Here is a 21,876-nt window from a genome sequence, read left to right on the forward strand (position 1 = left end):
TATTTAAAGAAAAAACTAAACTACTATAAAAAATAAAATAAAATAATTTAAAAACTAAAATCTAAATCAATTTAAAAAATCAAAAGTTACATAAATAAAAATAAAGATCACAACATGTGTGGAGATTATAATAAAAAAAAATAGAAAAATAAAAATAATAGTTAAAAGTGGAGATAAGAATAATAAATACTAAAATATGAGTTAAAAAAGTGGAGTGAGATAAAAATTGATTGGTAAATAATTAATAGAAAAGATTTACAATTTCAGCCATACGACAATTTTTGAGCCTTAAATAATGAAAATGATAAAGAAATCAAACTATTCCATCAAAATAGGCTCAAAATAAATGGGAGGGGGAATTGGCATGGGTGATCACAAATCATGGTAGAGTTTGTCCAATGGTGTAATTTACTAGTTTGGGTTTATTTATTTATTTATACAAGAATTTTTCTCCGACGCCAGCCAACTTAAAAATCCCGAATTTAATTACATCGGAGTAGATGCGTATGCAAAAGGAGCACTGGATCCATGCGAGAGGATCATTCCAAGGACGTCGGAACGAAGCGGCACCATTGAAACTCCCATTTACAAAACCTCTTTCCTGCCATTCACACTCTACAACTGGCGCTTGCCCAACCTCGGAAGAACAATATTTGATTGAATAATAAGATCGCTACGCTCTTCTTCATTCAATATAACCTAATTCGGAGTAGCAGTACACGATTTGCTCCTCCTGAAATTTGAAAATAAGGGGAAATCTCGCGGAGTTGGAGCCGCACAGTAGTACATGGAAAGCAGAGAGCCAAGGTATCGGGGTTGGAATTAAAAATAGCTGGATATACTCATATTTGCAAAGGTATGCGCCTAACTACTTTGAATAGTTGTTTGTAGTTTGTCTGGATCTGTACCCCAACTATGGGCCTTCCACCCTTCTGTAGCCTTACATGTATTTGAAATGGGGTTTAGGTGTTCAAGTGCCAAATTTGGGTTATGCAATTTTTTTTTTGGATCTAGGGTTTGAGGGTTTGCGATGTGATGATACGGAAAAGGTTTCAGGGAATGGCCGATAATATAGGAGATAAGGAAGAGGATTCTAGGGTTTCAGAACTGCCGAATATGGCGGGGAGTAATAATGGCGCGGATTCAGGGTTTGAGGAAACACAGGGTCGTGATGAGAAGTCGTATGTGAGGACAAGGAGACGGCCGCACAGAAAGCTCAGGCTCTTCGAAGACGACGAGGATGATGATGTGGGTGTTATTGGCGAGGGGTTTTGTTTTCAGGAAGGCAGGTCCGAAATCCATGAGGGAAAGGGGAACCATGTGAGTTCCACTAAAGGGGCTGACGTTGGCCGGGAAATTGAAGCTGCCCCCGTGGCGGGTGTTGAACACCGTGACGGCTCAGTTGGGATGGAAGTTGATGGTCGGTGTACAGAATTTGGAATTTCAGGGGAGAAAAATGAGGTCGACGTGGGTAGTTGGGATGCAGAAGTTCTGGCTTCAAGCAAGGCTGATGCGGATGACGGGTGCTCAGGATTCGGTGTTTCAAGCAATAACATAGAGGGAGATGTGGCCCCAGAATTGGGGATTTTAAGCAGTAGTAACGATGTTGGGAGCACGGAGTGTGAAATTTTAAGTGTGAAGGTCAGTGAGCCTGAGGTGGATTACAAGGATGATAATGCAAATGCGGAGCGCAGGAGTTCAGATAAGGAGAGCAAATGCGATACAAATGATTTGCTTTTAGTAGAGAAAAATGAGGCTGATGCGGATGATACACCTCTGTTGGAGAAAAATGAGGATAATGGTAAGAGGATGCCGTTGCAGAAAGATGAGAAAGTGGATGAGAAGCTTTCAAGGAGAAGAAATACAGTTACTGTTATGGAGGGACATAAGGGGATTGCAGAACATAGGCCTTCAAAGGAGAAAACTGAAGCTGCTGTAGAGGAGAGATGTGATAGGATTTTGGATTTACAACGTCCAGAAATGAGAAACGAAGTTGATGGTTATGGCATCGATGACGAGAGTGTAGAATTAGAGATTTTAGGTGAAAAAAAGGCTGCCGTGGATGGTGGGACTAATGGTTGTAGGATCTTAAGGAAAAGGAAGAGGGTGATCCGTGATGATGTAACTGGCAGGGAACATGGAAATGCAAAACTCTTGCTGGAAAGGAAGAGGAGAAGAAGGGTGGGTGATAATGATCTGAACAAGGGGAAGGAAGACAATGCTTTGCATATGAATCTTCTAGAGGATGGTAAGATTGACAGGAAAACATCAATAGTTGAACTAAAGAAATCATTGAACCGAAAGTTAGGAGGATCTTCAATTATTGAAGCCTCTGAGGTAGGTGGCCTTGCACACAAGTCATCTGGTCATTTTGAAGAGGCTGCCAGTGGGAAAAAATCTGAGAAAAAACTAAGGCGAGGGGCCTCAATTATTGGGGCCTCTGTGATTGATGAACATGCAAAGAAGGCATCTGGTAGTTTTGAAGGGGCCGTGAGTGGGAAAAAATTGGAGAAAAAACTAAGGGAGAGCAGAATGGAAAGGCTATCAATGGGGTCAAAAAGGTTTCACCGTGGAGTATCAAATGGTTCTGGTATGGATTCACTAATACGGGGGATTCTATTAAAGCCTAACTCAGGGGGCACTTCGAGGGATGGTCGGATTCAGAGAAATAAGTCAGAGATTGGAGTTGTCTCCACTGGGATAGATGGCCATGATACTAAGAGTACACATTATTTAAAACAGAGCAGAGTTGGGGTTGTGACTTCCCAACTGGGAAGCAAGTCAATGGATCGGAATAGTTTGAGGAGGGAAAAATCAGATTTAAAAGGTAAAAGCATTGTTGCTTCTGTAAGTCCAACACGTGACAGTTTGTCTGTTTTGCATTTGCAAAAGCAAAAGAAAATGTTGAAGAGCCCTCCAACTTTGGAAAGGGAATCAAAAATTGCAAAGGAAAGAAAAACTACGGTGCCACATTTGGCAGAGGAGAAACCTAAGTCATCTTTGGCAAAGGAAATGAAAACTCCAGTATCCTCATTTTCAAAGGAAACAAAAGCTATGCAAAGGATAGCAAGGTCTGAGGATCGCAAGAGATTGCGAGAACGGCTGAGAGATGCTCTATTGGATGCAGGGTGGAAAATTGACTTGAGACCTAGAAAGGGAAAAAATTATGATGACAATGTTTACATTTCACCTGTGGGGACTTCTTTCTGGTCACTTCCTAAAGCATGGAATGCTTTGAAAGGGAGTCTGGGGATGACAGAAGAAATTTCCGGCTCATTGGAAGAAAGCAAAGAGGCAGAAACATCAAAACATGTAGACACAGGTAATGGAGGTGAGGGTGGTGCTTCAAACATGCTTTTGATTAAGGTAATTGATGAGGACCTTAGTTTATTACAGCGGAAGAGGAGGAGAATAATAGAAGATGCAGAGAGGAAAAATGGTAAGGGAAAGAAAAAAAGGAATTCTTCTCATGAAGTAGACATTGATGAAAGGGCAAATAAAATCAAGAAAGATGGTAAGAGAGTAAAACTTCGGAAGTCTCTAAGCAAAACAGACAGTGAAGATACTGATTTAACTAATGTTAAATTGAAAGAGATAAGGAAAAAGTTCAAAGTTAGTGGATTAGATGCCACAACTCTGAATTCTAAGTTTTCAGAAAAAAATAACATAAATGACAGGATGATGACTCCCCTTTCTGGTCAAAAACATATAAAGAGAAGGTTGCATGGGGACTCTGAAAGGAAGCATTCAACATCAAAGGCATTGTCTAATCACGATTCGGTAAAAAGTGGTTCATCACAAGTGAAAAAAAACAAAAGTCGGAGAGGAGGTTGTGGTTTGTTGGTTCGCAGCTCTAAAAAAGGGGACAAACGCGGGCAAGGTGTATCAAATATTATTAAACGGACTGTTATTTCCTGGTTGGTTGATGTTGGCATTGTTCCTGAGAATGAGAGTGTTCAATATTGGAATAAGAAAGGCACAAGAATAATGCTGGAGGGCTGGGTTCGAAGGGACGGGATCCTTTGTGAGTGTTGCGACAAGGTAATTTCAGTATCAAAGTTTGAAGATCATGCAGGTGCTACACGTCATCGGCCTTTTGAAAATATCTACCTTTCATCAGGAAAGTCACTGACTCAATGCTTAAGGGAGGCATGGGATACACAAGAAGAGTCTCGGAAATGTGGCAAATCCATTATACAAGTCGATGAAGATGATCAAAATGATGACACATGTGGTCTTTGTGGTGATGGAGGAGACTTGATCTGTTGTGATAAGTGCCCTTCAACCTTTCATCAAGATTGTCTAGAACTGAAGGTATTTGCTGAACTTACTTTCCCTTATTTCATACTCAATTAAGCAATACTGAAATATGAATAGCTTCCTTTTGTTGATTATGAAACTAATTTGTTTAATGAGATCTTTATATATTTCATAATTTCAAATGAAGAGTCTTTGGAAATGCTCTAATGAATGCACCCCTTGCAGAGTATTCCGGAGGGTGATTGGTATTGTCTTAATTGTACATGTGGAGTTTGTGGAAAAGTTGGACATGTAGGTGAAAATGCAACCAGCACAATGGCAGATGTTCTCTTCTGTGAACAATGCGAGCATGAATGTATGCTGAATTCTATAATGTTTTTTATAAGAAAAATTCTTCATTTGTGTTTTCGTTCTTAGAAGATGGGTTTCTGACAAGTCTTAGGAGTTAGCAGTATTGAATTCATGCTTGTTTCTTTATCTCAGATCACAAGAAGTGTCTACAAGAGAGAGGAATTCAAATGTCCTGTCCTGTTTTAGAAAATTCCTCCTTTTGTGGGAAGGCTTGTCAGAAGGTATGCTTGTCCAAAAATGTTTGTAAGTTTGTTGATTAGATATTGACTTGTTTAAAAGATTTATAAGTTTACATGTTTTTTTGGAGACTTAAAGGGTTAGTAACTGCTATGTGGGGGTGGGGGTATGGCCCATAGCATCGTAGAAAGTTTTGTGATTTGTCAGAAGGCATGCTTGTCTAAAAATGTTTGTAATTTTGTTGGTTAGACATTGACTTGTGCAAGCTTTTCAAGTATACATGTTTTTTGGAAACTTAGAAGGGTCAGTAACTGCCATGTGGGGTATGGCCCATAGCATTGTCGACCTTGTATAAGCTGATTAAAGATGCTGCTTTTTAAAATATTGGATAAGTCAGCTCTAGTATGTATCATCCGTAGTATATGTGCATGCTGATAAATGTAAAGCAGTTTATGATGGTAGGGTATGTTATTTTTTCTTCTGTTTATTGGCACAGGTTTATGATGGACTTGAACATCTCCTTGGAACTTCAAATTCTCTCGGGGATGGCTTTTTTTGGACTCTCTTAAGGCGTTTTGATGATGATCAGCACAATTCTTCTTCTCAAGGGCCCAGTCAAGATAGAATTGCAGAATGCAATGCAAAGCTTTCTGTCGCTCACATAGTGATGGATGAATGCTTTATGCCTATAGTAGACAAGAGAACCAACATAGACATGGTTTCAAATGTTGTTTTTAGCTGCTGGTGAGTATCTTTTTGCAAAAGTCACTTGTATATAGGATTTAGTGCTATTTCCCATTAGTTATATACAGACTGCTTATCAAGGTTGGTGCCCCCTTTCACTGGCATAACTTTAATCAGTAGTGACAGGCTACCACTGTCATTTGTACTGGACCACATTCTGATAACGAATTGAAATGAATTCATTTACAAGTATCAGTTCAGGCTTCTTGTTGCTATTAATTTGATCTGTTATCTTTATGATATTTTGCTTGATTTGAAGTCCCACCTGTGCATGACCAATATAATTTCATAATATTAAAATTTCTGTGATTACCAGACTCTGTTTCTTGTCCTCATATGAAAACATATTTTCTTGAACAGGTCAAATTTCAGTCGTTTGAATTATCAAGGGTTTTACACTGCAGTGCTGGAGAAGGATGATGAAATAATTTCTGTTGCATCAATCAGGTATTTTTTCTTTTCAGAATGTTCTAAAGGTTTTGTTGAACGTGTAATTTTTTTGTAGATATCAGAGATTTATAGTTCCATTTAATCTGTACAATATACAAGTAACAATTATCTAGAGGCCCACCTGATGCAGTTTTTATGATCGCTCAATCATCATACAGGATTCATGGAGCCCGTTTAGCAGAGATGCCTCTTATTGGAACTCGCCATCATTACCGACGTCAGGGAATGTGCCGACGTTTAGTAAATGCAATTGAAAATGTATGCCAGGACAATTCTTTAGTAGGGATTGGTATTTTAAAGCAGATCTGTTTTAGACATATTTTAATTAAATTGCCTATTGAAATTCTAGTACAATAAGTAGCTTTTCTTGGGATTCTGTAATGTGTCAATGTTTAGTAAATGCAATTGAAAATGTATGATAGGGCTGTTCTTTTTTAGGGATCGACATTTTAAAGCAGATCAGTTTTAGATATCATTAAAGTAAATGGCCTATTGAAAACCTAGTATAATAAGTAGCTTTTCTTTGAATTTTTTAATGGCATTGTTTTTGAGTAAATAATCATCAAGCATATTGCTTCCAGCCCCATTAGTGGTTTCTATAGGTTTTATTCATATATGAATGGTATTTTAGCATGTTGAGGTCTTGTCTTTTTACTCCTTCTAGCCATGTCGATGTATGAGGAAATTTATGAAACAATGATGTTGAATAATTTCAGGAGCTAATATTTCTTGAAAATGTAACCATACTTTCAGTTTGATAGCATATATAGATAGCGTGAGGCCCCTTTCTTAATTCCTTAGATGTTATATGCTTTTAAAGTACTATTTTATTAGTAACATATTGCATCTTGTATGTAGATGCATCTTAATATATCTGTATCCTGCTCGTTTCAGATGTTATTGTCTCTTCAAGTGGAAAAGCTAATCTTACCAGCAGTACCTGACCTTCTGCAGACATGGACTGTAGCCTTTGGCTTTAACCCATTGGAGGTCTCACATAAGACTGAAATTAGACATTTGAATTTGATGGTCTTTCCAGGAACTGATCTGTTGCAGAAGCAGATATGTAATCAAGAAGCACCAACAAATCAACCTGCAGGTCACTATGTTCTCTGTTTTTTAGCATTTTTTTCCAGGAGGCATTTAATTAATTATACATGGTGTAGAATGCCGAGTTTGTAGAGACTTGATTTACTTGCATGATAACAAGATAGTGGCTTAACATCAGAAATGTGAACTTAAAATCAGAAATATGAGCAAATCCCTTATTTTTTATGTTACATGTTGTACCATATTTACCTTGAGACTCATATGCTCACCTCTGATACTTGTTATCCCTGACTGCTGCACACATTAGAGTTGTCTCAGGATGTTAGTAGACTTAAGATGAAGTTTCTTGGTGTCTAGACATGTCACCTAGAAAATTCCATGAAGAATGGGAAATTTTCTATAGAAGTTTCTTAGATGTATCATGTGAATTACAATGCTTTTTTCTACGGGTGCTAATTTCTGATTGACAACCTGCAAGAATCAACTTAAGATGAAACACATTGGAGTTGTCTCAGCATGTTAGGAGAGTTAAGATGAAGTGTCTTGGTGTCTTGACATGTCACCTTGAAAATTTCTTGAAGAATGGGAAAATTTCTATAGAAGTTTCTTAGATGTATCATGTGAATTACAATGCTCTTTTCTACAAGTGCTAATTTCTGATTGACAACCTGCAAGAATCAAAGAAACACACTAGTAAGATTTGTAATTTATGATATATGCATGAAAAGCTGTGTTGGATGTCTTGTAGCTCAAAATTTTCTTATTGAATCTCAATGAGGTCTTGATAAGAAGATATTCAATAATAAAGGCTTGAAATATAAAGCTTTATCAATTAGTCAGTACTGCCTGATGGTATTAGAATTACATCTTCATGCATAGCCATCTCTAAGAACACCTGTATAATGTTTAAAGTAATGGTACTGTGACTATTTATAATTAACGTTTTATTCTCATAATTTTTTATCAATATAATTAATTGGTTGCTTTTATTGACTTCTTCAACAGACGGGAATATCCTTTTCAAAAGTTTTAAGTTTGTATATATATTTTTGATTGGTGATTATATATATTATATTAATTATAGTTTTAACAGAGAGATAATACAGCATAAAAAGCTTTGCCATCCATGTCCAGCCACACGAAGTCTAAAACCCCTGCTACTAAGTCCCAAACTAGCTGATATTAAGTTTTAACACCATCCTCTAAATACAGACCTGAACACTATATTACTTGTGCCCTTTCCTTCACAAAACTGGGATTCACAATTACAGATACTATACATACACCATTATAATAGCAAAATACCTAGCCACAGTGTTTCCCAGAATCACAATAACCTGACTGTGCCCTTAGCATTGAATGTCCTGGTGTATTTGTGGTTTAAACCCCTCCTATGGTGTCCATCTTTGTCTTCTTGGTCTCTTGAGTCTTTCTTTCCTTCTGCTGCTTCTCCATTTCCATCGAGTGTTATTTTAGAAGCTCCTATCCATCCTTAGCTCCTTCCTTTTTTTGTTGCTGGACATTGCACTGCAATCAAACAGTGGTTCAAAAATCTTTAATGTGCCCTATATCTCCTACCAATTCCCTTCCTTGGTTCTGAAACTCACCCCTGCTTCTTCCACAGCAATCATTGGTACAGTGCCTCCTGTTCACTTCGGCTTCACACACCAGCGCATCACCTGGACTGCCTCCTCTCTGGTTCTTAATTCCATTGTCCATGCTAACACTGTTGAGGCTATATTAATGTTAGACTGATAACGATGGCCTGTTAACATGAACTTCTCTCCAAGCAACAATTCCATAATTTTCCAGGACTGAGGGTGGTTGATCTCCTATATGCCCTTCATCCTGTTCCTGGTGACCACTCCCAGTAATGCTTGTTGCTGTCTGCCTGTGGAGAGAGAGTAGTTTGCTTTAATCTCTCTGCCCAATACTGAAGCTCTGACCTACACGAAACACCATATACAAACCCACTTAATGCCTCCTGATTTACATTTGTCCCACCACCACCTTCACACAAACCGTTTGATGCCTTGATCTAGACTTGTCTATTTACAGAGTGCCATGGTACTTTGATCTCTCTCCATATTGGCCTTGAATTGTGTAGTATTGATTGCAATCGGCCCAAGGTAATAATGGTGCCACAAATACATTCTTCCTTGTTGTTTGAATCATAATTCCAAAGGTTATAATAGCCCATCGAACTTGTCACCTGGATAAGAATGAAAACAAGGAACTAAATTTTCAAATTCCATCTACAAGTTTTGTAATCCTTACTTCTGCTAAGGCTTCATCTTGCACGGTCCAGTCATCTTTCAATAGCTGATTTTATTATACAAGTATAGGGCAAAGTCGAAATCCTTCTGGTCAATGTTCCAAAAGTCTTGTAACAATTCGCGTCTTTGTTGATCTTTTAGAGATACTCCAACTTTAGACATGTCATCTGCTTCATGTTCCTTTATTGCTTGACATGGGTTATTTTAAAGCCTAGAGAGGTTCTTATTACAAAATTGATAACACTCTTTTGATTCCCCTTTGATAATGGACTTGACAACAATCAATCAGACCCCCTCCAAATGAAGTTTGTTAATATTAAGAGATTTAGACCCCTAGATTGTTTTGAGGGCTGCTTGCATTTGTGCCTCATTATTTGTTCCTTCAACCAATCTCTTTGCACCAATAACAAAAAAATTACTTGCCCAATCTTGCACTATGAAACTGGCTCTTGAGGGCTTGCCTTCAATGCTACATCAAAGTTCCTTCCACCAATCTCTTTGCACCAATTACAAAAAAATTACTTGCCCAATCTTGCACCATGAAACTGGCTCTTGAGGGCCTGCCTTCAATGCTCCATCAAAGTTCATTTTTATCCATCCTTAATCTAGGGGCTCCCAACTCTCTTTCAAAGCCTCCTACAAAATGTTATTAACCAACTCGCATTCAAAGCCCCCTACAAAAGTTGATTAACCCAATCATGCCTTTTAACAGGCCGAAGTTTGTAGGTTTTTAAAGTTGATAGTTTTTTATAGTTGTTTTTGGCTACCTTTCTACAGGGTAGACCCCATCCTCCGCCCCCCCCCAACCCCCCGCCTCAAAGTCTAAGTGATATATTTGCTAGGAAAAAGTTATTTAGGGGAACTGTTGCAAAAGCCCCTTTTAAGTATTGGAGGGAGTGGTTTTTTCAATTGTGGAATTTGTTTTGCTGTCCCCATAACCTAGGTCACAAGGTTCAAATTTGAGTTGATTTTTGACAACATTAAAATTCAGATGAAGATTACAAGGGAAAAGGGCTGGAAAAATATCCACATTAATTTTGCTTATGAAAATGCAATTTTTGTTTCTTTCTAATATTAAATTATGAAAACTATAAAAAAGAGTAAAGAAATATTAAATCTAATAAAAACTCAATAAGTATAAGATTTTAATTATATATATATATATATATATATATATTTTGATGGAGGTCATCCACAAAGACGTTTTAGTTATCTGATATGGGCCCACGCGTGCTTGAAACCTCTTCGGCTAAGAGCCAAGGACTAAGGAGCATCCGTGCTGCCAAATTCGCCCGAGGCACGATCCTGGCCTCATCCCTTTTTAATGTCTTTGGACCTTGCACTCAGCAAGACTTGATCCCTGGTGGGCTCTTTGTGAGCCATTCAACTTCACCAGTAGACCAAGGGCCCGTTGACTTTATTTTAACATTTGAATGTGGTAATTTTAAAACTAAAATAAGATTATATTTGAAATATATTAAATAATATGAACATGTATTTTTAGATAAATGTTTTAAAATTAGATAATTAAATTTATAAATCTTGATAAAAAATAAAGCCTAGAAAATAGAGCAATATTAAAAAAATTATTAATTTCATAATAGCAATTTTATTTAAGCAAAATGTTACTCGACTTATGTAAATTATGAATTTATATTATCTTAAAGTTTAAAGTGTTTCATTATTTTTTTCGGATAAATAGTAAAAACTGTTAAAAAATTAATTGGGCATTAAATATCTAATGTAAACAAAAACAACTCGACATTTGTACTTTATAAACATTTATTGTTATAAAACTATAATGCGTAGTGAAGTGTTATAATTGAAAAAACCTATAAAGAAAATAAATAAAGCTAAAAAATCATAATTGAGGCAGCATCTGTGATGGCTGGGAGTTGTCAACAAGTGTACTGACGAAAGAAACAGCAACTGCATGGCAGAAATGGTAGGAGTCAGGCAGCAGACATAGCTGGGCTTTGATCTGGTCATCAGTATTCCCACCTTGAGACACAAACTTCCTTTTAAATACATTCTAATTTTCTATTTAAATTTCAATCCAAAATTTAGCAGTTTTTAATACAAGTGCAATGCTCATTCTGCTTGAAATTTTGAGAACCTTGCGACTCCACACAAAACTTTGTTGCCCATGTCTTTGGGTTCCCCCATCCTAGAGATGTAGACCTTTTTTTTCAATTTCAATTATCTATGTTGAATTCCATTTGTCCATGTTAAAAATAGCTAAGTTACGGGCCCTGAACTGGATCTGTGTCTGTATTGGATCTGGATTTGTGAACCAGTTCATGCTGTATTTGCACAGGGTCCAGATTTGATCCTTTGGATTTGTTTAGATTTGCGGATTGTGAATCCAGACAAATCCACAAGGTTAAATCTGGACCCTGGACGAATTCGTCACGAATCCATGCAGACATGGGAATCTGCCACGGATCCATGCGGACCCAAGGGAATCTGGTGTGAATCCATCTTGAATTCCCAAGGTCCCACAGGCCAAACACCAGTGGCTACGGGGCAACATATATGCACCCTTAGCCAATGTTAAATAGTGGAAGTCTTTTATACTTACATTGAATAATGGTGCATATATGATGCACCATAGACAGCGCCTTCAAGCATGGAATAAGTACACATGAATCTTTATATATGATGCATATATATTATATATATGTGTATATGTATATGTATATGTATGTGTATATATGTATGTATATGTGTGTGTGTTTGTGTGTACTTAAGAATCATAATGGGGAAAAAGATCATGAATCCACGAATCGGATTCTCGAACCTGAATCTGACCCTGAACCCGAATTGGCAACTGAGGAAAATACCTGTTCTATTTTTGGTGTGGTGTACTGCCACCTTGCCCCACCTTGCCCCCAGTTACCTATACCATAAAATAAGTTGTCCCCAGGTAGCTATGCTATTTTTGTCGCATTATAAGTTTCTAGCAAAAAGGAAATATGGTTTTCCTATTAGAATAAAAAAGGAATGTATGTTGACCAAAGCTGGATCTAACAATAAAAGTCCTGTTAAATATACTGTACTATGATTGTGAATAATCATACAGTGAAAAGTGTTTACAGAAAAGGATATTGGTTTACACCTAAGTTACTGATTCGGATGCAGATTCCGTAGCAGATATGGGATGCAGGATTTTTTTTGGGAGGAATGCGTGTGTGTGTGTGTGTGTATGTATATGCAAAGAAATCAGATAAGTAATTTCAGTCTTGTATTCTTACCTTCAAGATCAAAAGATGATGTACATTGTTTCTTTCAAGTATTTTGTTTAGATGCAAAACCCCTAGATAGCAGCCCAGAAGAAACCCTTGCAAAGAAACCTATTGCAATTCAAAAGGAGCTGTGGAATGAGTTTTGTAAGCCATTTTTAAGCACTCAGCATATAGTATTATTTGGCTGAAGTTTTCACCCACAAAGAGTTTCTCTGAGGAATCAATGTCTCATTGCTGTTCAAATCTATTGTATCGTTCTTATCTTTCATTACATTTGATTAATTATTTTATTCATTTTACTTAAGATTTTAGCCTAATAGAACAACGCCACATGTTAAAAATATATTAAAAAATGTTTGGCTTTCTTTTCTGGGCAAGGAAGCCTGTGGATGCATCCGGGTGCCTGTGAATGGCATCCGGATGGCACCCACAGCATACCCATCTGCCTCCAGCACCTGTCCGCATCTGATTCCGCTTCCGCATCCAGCCTCCAGGAGGCCGAATCAGTAACTTAGGTTTACACCATAGTTGACCTTAGTTACCGATTCGGGATACGAATCCGATTCAGGCACGTGAATCGGATCCGTGGATTCGTGATTTTTTTTTTTTCCCGATTAGGATTTGTGGAGGATTCGTGAATATATATATATATATATATATATATATATATATATATATATATATATATATATATATATATATATATATATCTGATCTTGCCCAAGCCCCAACTAGTAACAGATATATATATATATATATACATATTTATTTATTTATTTCTCTCATTTATTAGTATATATAATGCATAAAAAGGTCATTTTAGCACTAGAAAGCCAAAAAATATATTAAAAAAAGTCATATTAAATAACTTAGACTCACTTAAACCTGTCGATCCTTGAGGATTCACGCTGGATCCTTGAGGATTCGTGCCTGGATTCATGCAGATCCGGGCAGGATCCTTGTTTTACACAGTGGATTTGTCAGGATTTGTGGGCCATGAATCCGGACGGATCCACTGTGTAAAACAAGGATCCTTGTTTTACACAGTGGATTTGTCAGGATTTGTGGGCCATGAATCCGGACGAATCCACTGTGTAAAACAAGGATCCTGCCTGGATCTGCACGAATCCAGGCACGAATCCGGATCCGGCCTCTAGGGCCCGAATCCGGTAACTAGGTAGTTGACCGTATCAGAGTGCCAAACTTTGAAAATTATTATAGTACTTCAATTGAGTATAAACTGAATCTATAAACTATTTCCATTTCTAAGGCAAATTATTATTTATAAGTGTGTAATCCAAAAAAAAAAAAAATTCTCTGGGAAAAGACTGGCAAAATCCAAGTACTAAGATGTTTTCAAAATATTGGAAAAAGTGGGTTTAATAGGATAATACAAAAAAGTAGTAACATGGGGATATATTTAAAGGCATTTTAGTAACTTAGGGTTATAGCACTCCTGCTCCTACTGGTGCTTTGCCTTCTGCTCCTGCAGTACTCCAAGCTTCCGCTGACAATGTTCGACCTACTCAGCACCCCGTCCATTGTGCTGAAAGGTGTCCAAATGGAGTATCATTAGCTCCAGAGAAATAGTTCCTCACTCACATTTTTCTCCATATGTGGTTAGTGAGCTGTCCCCCACACTGGAGGAGGGCTACAAGCCTTTGCTAGTTGCCATTTCTTTGTTGTTTTTTGTTTTTGACAGCATCTTTACTGTTTGTGTGCTGTTACACCATTTATGACCTCTATTTGTAAAAGCAGCACACCTGTATATGTGCTGTTGTTCTCTTTGACGCCTTTAGGCTGTGTGGTTGTCTAAGGGTTAGCCCCTTTGCTAGGTTGCTGATTATAATAAGAACATAGGAATATAGAGAGAAATTAGAAATGAGAGATCTAGGATGGTAGTCCCTAGCATGGTGAAAGGGGTAGTGGCCTCCTTCATGGGATCTGGGGGTTAGTGTTCTAAACAGGGTTGAAAGGTGGTGTTCCAAGGGGGTTCAGGGCAGTGCCTGTAGCATACTTCTTGTAATACAATGCAATGATGAGGGGGTGAACCACATAGAAAACACAATTCTATTGCTCATAATATTAGAAACGTGTAACATGAAAAACTGCAACACTTAACCCACAAAGGGGGTTCAGGGCAGTGCCTGTAGCATACTTCTTGTAATACAATGCAATGATGAGGGGGTGAACCATATAGAGAACACAATTCTATTGCTCATAATATTAGAAACGTGTAACATGAAAAACTGCAACATTTAACCCACAAAGGGGGTTCAGGGCAGTGCCTGTAGCATACTTCTTGTAATACAATTCTATGATGAGGGGTTGAACCACATAGAAAACACAATTCTATTGCTCACAATATTAGAAATGTGTAACATGAAAAACTGCAACACTTAACCCACAAACAGTACATTTGGAGTTCAAAAGGCCCTAAGTAAATTTATTCTTATGTTTATGGTTCACATAAAATGTAGTAAGTTGCAAAGAGCCTAAACTATGTAGCTAACACTTAACATTTGTTTTGAATAAATACATTTGTTTATAGGAAAAAATGAGTGACAAATATATGTAAAATTCCTGAACTTTGAGTAGGAAAATGATTGTTTTTTATACACAAAACAAATTTGGAGTTTACGATTTTCAATTAGTTCTTTGTCTAATCATTTAAGGCATTTTGTAGAGAATACTTGTTCATATCAATGCATATATATGAAATGCTTTGATAGGTCAAAATTTAAATAATTTAACTCATGTTTTCCTGTCACTATATTTGATAGGTCATAAATAAATAAATCAATAATACAACTCATGTTTTTGTGTTACTGTTACTTGTGGGAAATTCACAACTAGTGCCAATTAGTGATTGGTTTCTAAGTGAATTGAAGGTCGCTGTATCTCTGAGTGTCTAAGCAAATGACTTGTTGATAGGGTTTTACTAGTGAGCTTCTTTAAATTACACAGCTTTGAGAAATCAACAAAGTAGATGAGTTTTTTTTTGGTTGGTAATTTACACTGCGAGCCTTAATTTTTGGAAGTGTAGAACATTATGTTAATCTGCAGCTCAGATAAAAATCTGATTTAGCACTCAAATTGTGGTAGATTTTTGTCATTGAAAGAACATTAACTTATGGTGGGAAAGATTTATTTCATTAAATCGGATTTAAACACATTTCAACAGGAAAAAGGGGTAATGGTATAAGACTTTGATTGTTTTTCTTTTAAAAGCAGATTTGTTAGAGAAAAATGGCTGCAGTGATGTTTGGGTTGGCTTTATTTTTAAACTCACAAATTGTTAAAATTGTTAACTATTCCATGTTCCCCTCTCAAAGGAGGGGAAAAGAGAAAACTGGCTAAAACAAAAATAGATCAGAAAACCTTGGGCACTGGCTAAAACAAAAATAGATCAGAAAACCTTGGGCTTTGGTAATGGTAGTATGCAAGCACAAGCTATTTGAAATTCTCTTCGTAGAAAAAAGCATAGGAAGCTAAGGTGTAACACAGCATAGTCGTGGTAGTATGCAAGCACAAGCTATTTGAAATTCTTTTTGTAGAAAAAAGCATAGGAAGCTAAGGTGTAACACAGCATAGTCGTGCTATGTGCATGCCATGGGGACTAGATCTAGTTGAGGTTCTTATAGATTGGATCTGCTTTCTTACGAGATAATTTTTTAAATTTGCTGAGTTGCATGCCATTCACTTAGGCCATGAAATGGTTTGATATGCAGGTTAACTACACTTTTGAGGAAGTGGTGATAGCACCCGAAGGACTGTCCTCTTTGTTTGGTGCATAATTTACCTTAGACCAGCTTTACCGGAATTGAACTGTCATCGGCTCGGAGAGCTTTTTGCTGGTGCCACTGTATTGCTGGAGATGGCAGTAACTGGGAAATGATGGATTGTAAGGACAAGATGCCAAGCTTACCTGGTTATTTTGCATAATTTTTACAGGCATAAGACTTGAAAAGATCATTGACGTGGTTGGAGCAGCTGCACTGTAACAGACTTTTGACCTTTTTTTAATTGAGAATCATTTTCTCACACCAGTGAATTAATAGAGATGGTAATTTGGAATTGAAAATTAGCAAAAATCAGGTCATCAGATGGCCTGCTCTTTTGCCAAATTTCACAGGTGTAAGAGGTTCTCGTCATTGCAGTGCAGCATTTGGTGCAGTGGTTGTTCTTGGAGGTAATATGATATAGGGTTTAGAGTACAAAAGATTCCTTCTGCTTCATAGTCTATTTTAAGTTTAGCAGATTTCAGCTGTTGATGAGTTCAGCATTTGTGTATAAAAGGAATTTCTTATTATTTACCACAGTGGCTAATGTCTTGGAACTGTAGTTCTCTTAGTAATTAGATTTTACTATTACTATAGTTCTTATCACAAATGTTAATAAGTGAGAAACTGACGCTAGAGAAGTACAGCGAACAACCTTAGATTGAGGGAATCTGTTATGGCAGTCTGTTGATGTGCTAAAAACCTTGTTCACTTACGAGTTAAGTTAGCAGATCTATATTTCAGGATTGCACCCTTACAAATGAAGTGGTTTACTATTCTTGAAAGTACTTTGAAAAATTATGAGGAGGTAATAAGTTGTATTTTCTTTGCCAGTTCAAAATTTGACAATACACATTTAGTTTCTCCATCTGATAAAGTAAGAAGTAAATTTTCTTCCTGGAATCTTGATGAGGGTGGATTTGATCATGACCCCAGGTTTTGTCTGCATGATTACTTGTACGTAAAATTTTTCTAGGGTGAAAATGAGGCAAAAAAATTCATTTTATGTCGTAGCAAAAACTTTGTTGAAATCAGTAAAATGCTGGGATATAAAAATATTATAAAAACATTTCAAAATTCTAAATATCTCGTGGTCATTGAGCTGTGTTTTTATAACTGTAGGAGCTTGCAGCGTTGACTATTCAGCTTGCTAAATTTAGATTTGTAATAATTTAGAAAATTATGTTGGTTGGATGAGTAATTGTGATTGGATATAATGGGAAGTGAAGCTGTTAAAAGCGAGGGTCGTTGATTTGGATTGAAAACATATTAGAATGCTTTCTACCATCTAAAAAGGATGTGTACTTGCTGGCTGAATTCAGTAAAGATCATGGTTACAATTGAGTTCTTAATAGACAAACTTTTTTGTCATTTTCAGGTTAAAGTGAAAGTGGACTTTGCAGCTAATGTATATCAAAAGTTCAAAAGGTGATGGCCGATACACATCTAATATTGATTATCAGGTAATGCATATGCATTATATACTGATGTAATGAGACGCTCCCTACTTATGGCACTGCATGCTATTTGGTACAGGCTCTCATTAATGCGAGGGGATTCAGGCTTTAGCTCGTTTTCTTTTCTTGATGTAGGGTTTATTTCAATCTGGAAGTTGGAAATTGTATGATACGTGCATAACCTTTAATTTGTACAAGTAAATTGAAGAATTCTTTTGCCAACAATTTTTTTCTGCAATAGAATGTTCTATAGGCTACGCGGGTGGTTGTGTCAGGTGCTTGTGGGTCAAAAAGGTAACTGAATGGCTTTTGGATTCGAGGATATGGATCATTCGAGAGACGATGACATCCCTCGTCGGACATATCAATGGCGGATCTAAAGGTATTGCTTGGAGAGCATACTAAGATCCTTATTACATGAATATTTGTGAATGTGGCAATCGCTTCTCAGCCCTGCTGTCTTTTTGGTTTGTACAGAAGACTAATCGGTAAATTGACACATCATAATCAAGTGACTTCATTACAAGGCTGTCTATTCTGAGGAATCCATTCAATTATGGACTGCCACCTAATTTTAAGTCTAAATTTAGCACTTTTAGCTCCTTTTGTACTATATATCAGATAACATAATTTATTTTTATTATATTTAACAGTGTATATATGGATCATCATTTTCCCATCTCGTACGGAATTAGTCTGTGATTCCTAATTAGCGTTGAAATTATACCTCAATTTTCATGTAAACGGTTTACGTTTTGATCCCAAATGCATTAGTTAAAATGTTTTGTAGTTTTTACATTGAAACCGTGTTTAACTTTTTACACTTGGAATTGCTCTAACCTGGATTCATTCTGCTTGAAGTTACTTTGGTTAAGTTTTTTGTAGCGTTGTATCTCGAAGATTTGGAGCGCAAGAAATTGAACTCTATTTTACGTTGCCTTATTTATTACATTATAACAAAAATAAAATAATAGTAAGCAGACAGTTGTGAATAATGTTTTTCGTTGGCATGGGCAAAGTGAAGCTGTAATCATAATGACCATAATAATGAGAATTTGTACTGAGAAATTCAAAACTTGAGTACAAGCTAGTGGTTATTAAAGGGACAGGCTAATCTTCAGACAAAATGTGAACTGAAGACAAAATAAAGTCAATTTTTTTTTTTCAGATTTATGAAAACCTACCGATATTTTTTTTTCAATTTTTTTGTTGTTTTCAACTACAAACTATGCATAGATCAAATGCTGAAATTTTTAGAAAAATTCATGATTTCAATTTTTTGAAAATTGATCAACTGTACAGTTTTTTGTGAAGATAGCTTTGCCCGCTATCAAACTACCAAAAGCCGTAATGCAAAATGGTGGAAGTAATTACAATACGGGAGGTAGTAATAACGTCATGATTTGAGATGTTAATTTTTGTGAACTATAACTTCGTCGTGGCACATAAATGTTAATTTGTGAACTATATCTTCGTCGTGGCACCTGACATTTATAATTAGTCAGATTAGGAAAATAAGAATTTAGGGTGTTAAAAATGTGTTCTGCGATCCCTGTTGAAAAGTAAAGTCAAAACCTTATTCCTAGTGGATCAAATGCAACATCCGCGGCAACATGAGAAAAGTACTGATGCAATATACCGTTAAGTTGATAAAACAAGAGTAAAGCTGTTACTTAATGAGAAACTACGTCTTTTTTGGAAGACTCCTTCCTGTCTACGTCTGCAGTTCAATCCACAGCCGCTCCTCTATGTGCATCAATGTGAGAACATTTCTCGAAACTCATGGCAAACGAACACCCACATAAGAAAGGTTGTCAAGATTAGTATGAGTTCTGCCATCATCCTCTATCCACGTATAAACACGTGTTAAATTTTAGATTGGGCTATAAAAAAATAAAGATTACATGTTCTAGTCTAAAAATTTATGCTGAAGATTACTATATTTAAATATTATTAATCTCAAATAGAATATTGACAAATGTAAAAATATACCACCTGCAAAAGGTCATGAGCATTCTATTGAAAAAAAAGCATAGACCACAATACACCAAAACAATAGCAATGCAACTAGTGACTCACCCAAGGGGGGGTTGAAATGTTATACACAACACTCGGAAGAGTTACAAAAGAGGATGAATAATGATTCATACACCAAGACACTGGCAATGCAACGAATGACTCACTCAAGGGTGGGTCAAAATGCCATCCACAACATTGGGAAGAGTTCGGAAAGAGGATGAATAATGATCTAGCCATTGACGAACAACCACCTAAGGACTATTATAATTTAGAACACCATTACAAAGAGGTTGGGTGGGGCGAAACAATAGCCTAAGGACTACTATAATTTTGAACGCCATTGCAAAGAGGTTGGGTGGGGCGACAGAAGATCTCCTTAGACATTGTGTTAGCATATGAAGTAAAATGCTGACAAGGTGAAAGGTTATCCACTAAAGATTGGAGCATATTTGAGGCAACATGCAGAGTAGGGTCCGCAAAACCTAAGCAGGCCACACTAACAATATGAGGTAGAGTTGGATAAAGGGAAGGCCTCATAATCCAGCGATTTGAGTCTGCAACATATCCATCACTATTAGAAGCACATACCCATAAAAGGGTTTGATGGTGTCAATATATACTAGAACTTAAGAAAAAGTAAAATAAGTGCCCTATGAAGGAAATGGGAAGTAACCAACAAACTTTCCAATGGCCTTGTAGCAAGAATCCTTGTAGCATGAATGGCCTTGTAGCAAGAATCCTTGTAGCATGAATCCTCTCAAAATTGGAGTGGTTCAATAAGGGGATTAAGGGAAGTTGTTTGAGGTTTAATGGAGAGGAAATGAATATCCCAACCCATAACTTTTTTAGCACCAAATTCATCAAAAAAAGCAAAGGAAACAATGAGAACTCCCTTATCAACTTTCAATTTTTCAAATTAAATTTCTTAATTTTTTTGGATATTTAAAAACACTCCTAAATAAAATTTAAATATTATTTTATGTAGTATTGTCAATTTTCTTCCAAGTCTATTCTAGTGCTTGCACAAAGAACAAGTGCAAGGGTACAATTGTTAGTCGTATGAGGTAGTTGATGTCCTTGTTTATATAGAGGTCATTTAGAAAATGTATTAGTAAGATACCATAGAAGATGAATTACATGCTTAATGACATGATATCATACTATATACAATTGAAAAACATAAACTACAATATTCATGTAGAAAAGCAAAGCCATATCATTTATGAAAATGAATACTATTTGAGCATTGAATCAAGTTCTCCTCAAGTTATTTCCCTGGCTTTCAAGGAGTTGTGTAGATAAACATGCTTAAAATATAGTAAAACTCTAAACACCAACAATGAAAACAATAATTTTGGGGTTTACTTGGATCCATATCAATAGCATAGTAAGTAGATATAGCACTATCAATAGTTTACTCACCATTACCACAAACACCATCAAACTTGTGGATGAAAACTAAAGCACCATGATACATAGAAAGCTTAGTTTCATTATCTTGATCAATACTCGATACTAGTATATGAGAATTTTTCTTATTTTCTACAATATTTTTAGTTATATATGATTATAAGTCCTATGCAATTTAATAAACATATAGATAGCTAAAATATCTTTTAAACAATATTTTTTTAGGTTATGACTAAAATGATTATAAATGTGCTTCCATATCTATGACACATTATTAAAATTATGTAGTTTAATGATCAAATAATCAAAAGTAATTTATAGCAACTTTATTCTTTTACTTGAAATATTGTAGACTTAAAACAATTATTGCTATGCTTTATAAATTACGCAAAGTAAATTATTTGATAAATTGCATATGAGAACATAAAGATCAACTTTCTATTTAAAAAAATGTTTTCTTATGTAGAAAACCTTAAATGGGAAAAGTGTCTCATGTTAGATTCACCCAACCGAAGTTTTGGGCTCAAAGATCTTGATGTATTTCCAACTCTTAACTAGAAAGAAGGGTGAGATTGTAACTATGAATAGATGACACTTTTAGCTAATGCTAAATATAATAAGTTCACATAGCAAAAGTTGGATAAAGAGAAAGAAA

The 21,876-nt window shown here is 36.2% G+C and overlaps 1 protein-coding gene across 6 annotated transcripts; it reads left to right on the forward strand.

The window, feature by feature from the left end:
- The first annotated feature begins 340 nt into the window (after positions 1-340).
- Positions 341-18,471, forward strand: LOC149568124 (uncharacterized). 6 transcript variants are annotated; one of them, XM_089821124.1, is made up of 10 exons: positions 341-856; positions 967-4,314; positions 4,486-4,615; positions 4,744-4,832; positions 5,285-5,532; positions 5,893-5,979; positions 6,141-6,240; positions 6,877-7,081; positions 16,285-16,745; positions 17,714-18,471. In XM_089821124.1, the coding sequence occupies exons 2-9, from the start codon at positions 1,036-1,038 to the stop codon at positions 16,287-16,289; spliced, it is 4,143 nt and encodes a 1,380-aa protein (XP_089677250.1). In that variant the 5' UTR covers positions 341-856; positions 967-1,035; the 3' UTR covers positions 16,290-16,745; positions 17,714-18,471. The 6 variants fall into 6 exon arrangements, with proteins under 6 accessions (XP_089677250.1, XP_089677251.1, XP_089677247.1 ...); XM_089821125.1 differs by having other exon boundaries at positions 375-856; positions 1,050-4,314; XM_089821121.1 differs by having other exon boundaries at positions 437-856; positions 1,015-4,314.
- Positions 18,472-21,876: the final 3,405 nt, after the last annotated feature.

The sequence above is a fragment of the Cupressus sempervirens genome, chromosome 3 (genome assembly GCF_028749045.1).
Source record: "Cupressus sempervirens isolate cs-2001-9-10 chromosome 3, ASM2874904v1, whole genome shotgun sequence".
Classification (NCBI taxonomy): Eukaryota; Viridiplantae; Streptophyta; class Pinopsida; order Cupressales; family Cupressaceae; genus Cupressus; species Cupressus sempervirens.